The 6,889-nt window shown below is 40.1% G+C and overlaps 2 protein-coding genes across 2 annotated transcripts in view; both read right to left on the bottom strand.

Moving 5' to 3' along the window:
- The window catches only part of rras (RAS related), a 9,012-nt gene extending 3,463 nt beyond the window's left edge, over positions 1 to 5,549 (bottom strand). The window contains exons 1-3 of the mRNA XM_035654651.1: positions 4,871 to 5,549; positions 2,433 to 2,520; positions 1,087 to 1,189 (exon numbers count right to left, since the gene is read on the bottom strand). Of these exons, the coding sequence (XP_035510544.1) occupies positions 1,087 to 1,189; positions 2,433 to 2,520; positions 4,871 to 4,957 (278 nt within the window). The 5' untranslated portion in view covers positions 4,958 to 5,549. The remainder of the gene's footprint in view (positions 1 to 1,086; positions 1,190 to 2,432; positions 2,521 to 4,870) is intronic.
- Positions 5,264 to 6,889, bottom strand: part of si:ch211-195b15.8 — a 7,053-nt gene continuing 5,427 nt past the window's right edge. The window contains exon 6 of the mRNA XM_035654942.1: positions 5,264 to 5,370. Coding sequence (XP_035510835.1) covers positions 5,264 to 5,370 — 107 coding nt within the window. The remainder of the gene's footprint in view (positions 5,371 to 6,889) is intronic.

Below are 6,889 nucleotides of genomic sequence, written 5' to 3'. Positions count from 1 at the left end.
AGAAGGAATCACTGTGTAGTCGCCGTGTTGTTTGGTTCTTTATTTGCAGCTGCTCATGTGGTATTCAGGCTGAACCAAACTCATATTACATTAAACTCCTAAATTACGTAAAATTTTTAACCTGGGACGGCAACAACTTCACAGACTTAACTCAATTTTCAATTTTCTACCTCTTGTACTACGGCATCATTCATTTAACAGAAGCTTACCCCTTAAGGGACACTTTTCAAATAGAGGCAGTCTAGACACGAACTCCTTATAACATTTACAGAGACCCAACAGTAACCACCATGAGCAAGAATTGCGGACGGGGCAAGGGAAAAACTGCCTTTAAGACAACTGATGGGGTCAGCTTAAGTCCTTAATGAATGTCTCCTTTGTTTATCCAGGCACCAGTCATGAATACCAACCAGATGTCTTTTTGTTTCTTTGCCACCAACGCAAACAGTAATAATAATATAGTTAATAACTTGGGCGGAGGTGGGGAGTTATCCGTTGTAGTCATCGTTCTTGCGTGACCACAAATAGACACATTGATCACAATAGTTCCTATAGCTTTAAAGTGTATCATACCAACAATATTTGTGTTTTTTTGTGAATTTGTCTAAACCACAGAAGTTGGATTAGTAAGAGCGCAGGGTCTTTGTGTAAGAAACTGACAGACGCCTCGTTAATGGCTGCCTGTATCTGCTTGGTGTGATTTAGCTCAGCTGCAAAACCAACATAAAAACGCTGTATTGCATTTCCTGATTTTAGTTTTAATTGCCACCAAAGGGGAGAGCTGCATCTTATTTGCTGAGACGTGTGCAACTAGTTTGTGGTTTGTTATAATGGAAGCAATTAGTCTGTCACAGGTATAGTCACACTGGAGTCCCTCCGTGTGTGTTGAGCTGTTGTCTAAGTAACAGCTCAAGCAGTCTCACTCCAGCCAACTTCGCTTTTTGACAGGAAGACAGACAGCAGCTGTGAGCTGACAATCATCAACACCTTGTCCACCTTCCCTGAGGCACTTATCAAGTGTAAACAACACACACCACACACACACACCACCACACCAAACCCACACACACACACACTTTCCATTACCTGCCCCGATCGTTAAGCGCAAACACCAGTAAGAAGCCTTCTCCTGAGCGCATATACTGCTCCCTCATTGCCCCGAACTCCTCTTGACCTGCTGTATCCAAGACTGACAAACACACACGCACACAGCAATAAAACAACCTGCGATGACCAACCTTTAACAGACAAAGATAGAGCTACTGGAATGAAACAACAAAACCAACATTTCCTTTATAAGGAGTGGTGCTTTCCATCTAATATAATATCCAGTTATGTTTAGGTACAGAATACAGTATGTTATAGGTGTTTGAGTTTAGGTGTAACATACAAAATATTTATGCATGAAAAATAGCTACATTAGGTGTAAGATCAACAATAGTTGCATTATTTGTGTTAAACCATGGATGGTAATGGATGTGTTGAAGCATCATCAGGGTTCTAGATCAGTGGTTCGCAACCAGGGGTTGCCAAACCTTCATGGGGGGGAAAGGTGACATGCAGCTGACATCTGAAACATGGTCTAACCTAATTATTACATTATGCTAAATAATTAATGACCTTATTAACATGAACACTGCTGACCTACTGGTTTGCATGATGTTTGCGGTAAGCATAAAAACAGCCGTACCTTGTTAAACAGCAAGTGTTGTTTAACAACCTTCTGGGTTTTTCCAATAATTGCCAGGGAATTAACATTCAGAAACACCAACGCTTAGCTGTGTGACTCAAATGGATGGATGTTCCTGTTGATGACTCTGCTGGAGCCAGTGAGTGAGAGTCATGATATGCTAGTCCAACCCTTTACTCCACCCTTCGCAATCACTCCAACATCTGTGTACATACCACTCTAACACATACAGTATAAAATATTATGTAATAAAAATTATATGTGGTTTTACAGATAAGAACCTCCTACTACTTCTGAAGGAGAACCTTAAGTTCACCCAACTGTATCATTTGGACTACAGTCATATCTGTGATGGGCAGTGCTGAAAGAAGAACACAGAACATTTTGAAAATGGAGTAAAATGCGGTAAACAAATGTGCAACCATATAAAGAGCAGCCAGACCAAGTCACATAAACAGCAGTTTTGCAGATTTAATCTGTATACATCTGATGATTCACATATTACTGTGTGGTGAAACAGCAGTGTGACCCAAGACACTACAGCCTGGCTTGATGCAGCAATACTGGCAGAGTACAAGTCCTAACAAGGGAATGAAACATCCAGAGAGCAAACACGCTGCCTGTGTCATATCACATCACAGTGCAACACACCCTCTGCTTTCAAACAAAGCCTCACACACCCTGAAATCTCCCTAACAACAGTGTGAACTATGAATTCATGTCCAGTGGGATGGATTCTTACTGTCCAGCCGGGTCTCCTTTCCATCCACAGTACAGATCTTGGTGTAGGAGTCTTCAATGGTGGGGTCGTAGTCTGACACAAAGTAGGACTGTGGGAAACACTCAAGGTTAATAGCGAGACACAGCTGTGGGCACAGCACATTACATCTCTTAAATACAGTGATTTGTTTTACAATAGACCTAGAGTGGGTCGTCCACTAATCGGAAGGTTGTTAGTTCGATCCCCGGCTCCTCCTGCCACATGTCGAAGTATCACTGAGCAAGATACTGAACACCAAATTGCTCCTGATGCTGTGCATCAGTGTGTGAATGTGTGTGAATGTGTTAGTTTCTGCTCAGTAGAAAGGATCTGCTACACTAAATGGAACAGAACCTTAATTAGTATCATTGGTAACACCTGGGTGTACCCTACTATTTCATGTCAAAATGGCTGCTGTGAAAAATATCTATACCGTAAACAAATATCTGGCTTCATCTTAAAGTCTGTTGTGTGGCCATTTATTGCTAATGCTTAAATATGGCTAGAAAATCCACAGGGCAAATGCGAATATTCCGATCACTAATACTCCTGTAAGCAGGGCAACAAAAGTAAATGAACTCGGTACTGGCATTAAAGGTCCAGTGTGTAACTCATTGACTGATACGATGGATCTGAGAATAGATGAGTAAATAGATGAGTACCTTCAAAGAGGTAGATAAACTGAGTTTATCTAGGCAGGCGACCACCTAAATATAGCCTGACATGAAGGAAAACTGTGTGATATTCTTAAAATGAAAGTGCAAATTTATGGGAACTCATCAGAACTGTTACTGTGTAGTTACAACCATGTTACATAATGAAATAAAACCAGACATGATGTTCACTGTGGTGGACTACCGACTGCATGTTTTTTTTATAATGTAAGGAAAAATACATTTAAACATCTATCATACTCACTGATGTGTGGGAAATTGTACAGAGGTTTTGGAGAAAGATGGTTGATTGTTGAGTCCCATTCCCAGGTCATTGAACACCGAAATTTAGGGTTGGCCCTAAACTATGGGAAGAGATGTTTTGATACCATTTTTTCCTTCCTGATACTGAGTCCAATACTTGAACTTTGCATATCATTCAATACCAAGCACCATTCCAAGACCTGTGTGTTAAAAATCGATCCCAGTAGGGTCCCATTTCTGGTAGGGTTGCACAATTAATAAAAATATAATTGATATCAATTCTTTATAAAGGTAAAAAGGTGTTAAAAACATTATAATAAAGTACTGTAGTGCTGGATATGCAGATGCACTGGAAACTGTAAACATTTTTGTTTGGTACCATCCCAATTACATACATTACATTTCACATCATAATGATTTTAATAGTTTTTCAGTGAAAATAAAATTTGTGCTGCAAACATTATCATTCCCACAATCATATTGTACTACTGCTTTCTAGGCAGTTCTTTATACTGATATCGCTATCAGAACAACTCTTGTTATTGGACGACATGGGAATAAGACTCAACAATCAACTTACCGCACAGGGATTGGTCAAAGTCTCCTGTCACAGCCTAGATTTTCAGAACAGACAGATTGTCACTGCTGCACCCTTTGTACAGGATGTATTAGCTGTATCTAATGGCGTTATAAATGTCCTTACAATACTTTATAGCTTTGGTTGCCAGGTTGTGAAAAATCTGGAGTTTGTCTGGACAAATGTACCGTTTGGCCACTTACCGTGTGGAAAAGCTGCAGAGAATCTGGACCAAAATCTATTTATGATTAAGTTTCTCACATGTTGACATCTTGTTATTTTGATGTATTGTTCTAACTTACAATGCGATTTAATATTTATGGCTCAAGAAAAAGTGAGACAGCTGTGACACTTTTATTGATGACTCACAAGTTAGAGAGATTGTTCATAATCTGGTAGTTTTGTTCCCATGAATAGCCAGCTTCTGATCCATAAAGAATTAGTGAGTGATGTATAAAGGTGCAGTAGGTAACGTCTATCAAAATAACTTTTTGTCATATTTGCTAAAGCTGTCACTAGATCCTGATGGGAGTAGTTGACAAAGATAATCTGTGAAAAAATGAGGTTCCTCTGGCTCCTCCTAGCACCCCTAACATTATGTCCAAAAATCCACCGGGCCGCTTTGGGTAGGTGACTTTGAAGCTTTGACGACCAGGGAATTAGACTCACCTGGGGATTTAAATGAGAATCTATCTTTTAGTACCAAGTTGATACCAACATTCTGAAAACGTGACGGTACTTGTTTTTCCACAGTATCGAAGGCACCTTCTGACGTTATTAAAGTTATTTTCATAAGTTACCAACTGCAGCTTTAACCAATAATAAAGTCAGAATGTAATAGCAATAATACATGTACCAGAGTATGCCATGTACAGTAGGCTGTGTCTCTAATAAGTATACAGTTGGTAAACGTAAAGAGTCCGTACCTGGATGAATTGGATGGTCAGGGCGCTCTTCCCCACCCCTCCTCCTCCCACCACCACCAGTTTGAATCTTTCCTCTTCTCCGCTCATACTGTATTGTAACTCGGATCAAAAAGCTTCAAGGGCCTCAACCAGAGACCCACTGTTCACAAGGAGCTAACCCAAGGTCCAAAGACACGATCCAGAAGCGAAGAGCTCGAGTAAAGCCGCCTGTTAATGTTGGCAGAAGACACCAGCATGGACGATTTTATCAAACTGAAACTTATTCACATGAAGCTCATTTTCTCCAACGAGCTTTTCAACACAGCACCGGAGTTCCACCGTCCATCCGCTGAAACACTAACCGGCAGAATAACACCGTGTTCTGGGTTTAAAGCGGACTCTGTCGTTCGCTTCTTATCTCTTCTTTCGGCTCTTTTCTCCGCGGCCTCCGGGCTGCTTCTGAGGGCGGAACTGCTTCCTCTTTTCTCTTTCCTCAAGAAAGCAACGCTTATACACATTCACTGACACACAGAGGTATTCACACAACAACTAGGCGTTATGTCGGTGGCACACACCAACACTCAGAAAATATATGACATGGCGAAGCGCTGTACACACTAAAGCTTTCTACTCATTAAAGCTGAAAACTGACCAGAACAAATTCCACTTCCATGTGTCACGTTCCTTATTTGGTCATTTGGAGTATCCGTGACATCATTTAAACCTACTGGCTCGCGCGGAGTGTAAACCCGGCTGCGAAGTAGTTATGTTTCAGAATAATATCAGATAGCTTCAACCGGAATAAGAATGTAACTTAACAACGCTGGCTAATAAGACAACTTCTTAATAGTAAACCTTTTATTCTATCTTTAATCCCTCTACAGCGCCACGCCATTTTTTGAATCCAAATGCTTTGTACTTTGGAATTCTGCGCCCTGAGGCAACACATAGCTCACCTCTCCATCCGGACACGTGTGAGAAAGTTCCAATCCGACAGATGTAGTTAACCTGTTGTCCACAATGAAGCAGTCTATATCAGTGCTTTCCAACCTTTTTTCGAGACTAATTATGACAATGACCCAAACAATGAACACAATAACTGCAGCGACTTTGAGCGTATATTTCCTTTGACTATTGATCAGAGATGAGTTTTCCTGGTATGTTTTAGTAACTTTATATACAGTTCAAACAAATTCAGCATTTTCTTCTCCCTGACACTTCACCCATGTTCTTTATTAGCTCTTTGCTTGTTTTAACTACTTTTCTAATGCAGGACAATGCTGTTTATCAGAGATTAAAGGCATTGTGCAGCTTCTGTTCACCTCTCCACAGTTTTCTTTTTACTGTATATCAAAAATAATAATCTAAACTTTAAAAAGTACATTTAGTTTACTTCAAAGAAATGACCAAAATATTGAGATATAGGCCAACTACAGTGTATATTATTTAAGTTGTCCTAAAAATCAAGAATGCCTCGTGACCCCAGTGAAGCTTTATTAACCCTTAGTGGGGGTCCCGACCCCCAGGTTGGGAACTACTGCTCTCGGGTGCCCTTCCAGTGGAGAAAAAACGTAATGAACTGCCCTCCAAGTTGCCCTGCGAGTAGAGAAAATGTAAAAAGTGTCCTCTAGGGTGCTCTGGCACCCTTCCAGTGGAAAATATGTGAAAATGTGCCCTTCAGGGTGTGCCCTCTGGCCTGCTTATCCTAACCCTGGCTAAACTGTTATACCATAAATACATCAACTTTCTGTGCACTGGTGCCGTTTTTTATTTTTTTCACCCCTGCACCTCAAACAGTCCACTACTTATCATTACTGAATACACAATGAAATTCACTTACAGATTTTCATGCTTTGTGACTGATGAAGTCCATAAAATGTTTAACGATTGTGTATTCTTATGGTTGATAATAAAACTATAATAATAATAATAATAATAATATAAAAATATAATAGTGTTAGCAGATATTTTTATTTAATTTTATGGTAAATGGACCTGTACTTGTATAGCGCCTTTAGTGCTTTTACACTACGTGCCACA

This window comes from Morone saxatilis, unplaced genomic scaffold (genome assembly GCF_004916995.1).
Source record: "Morone saxatilis isolate NCDOM2014 unplaced genomic scaffold, NCSU_SB_2.0 Contig14, whole genome shotgun sequence".
In the NCBI taxonomy this organism is placed as follows: domain Eukaryota; kingdom Metazoa; phylum Chordata; class Actinopteri; family Moronidae; genus Morone; species Morone saxatilis.
This window is presented reverse-complemented; position numbering and strand designations above follow the sequence as displayed.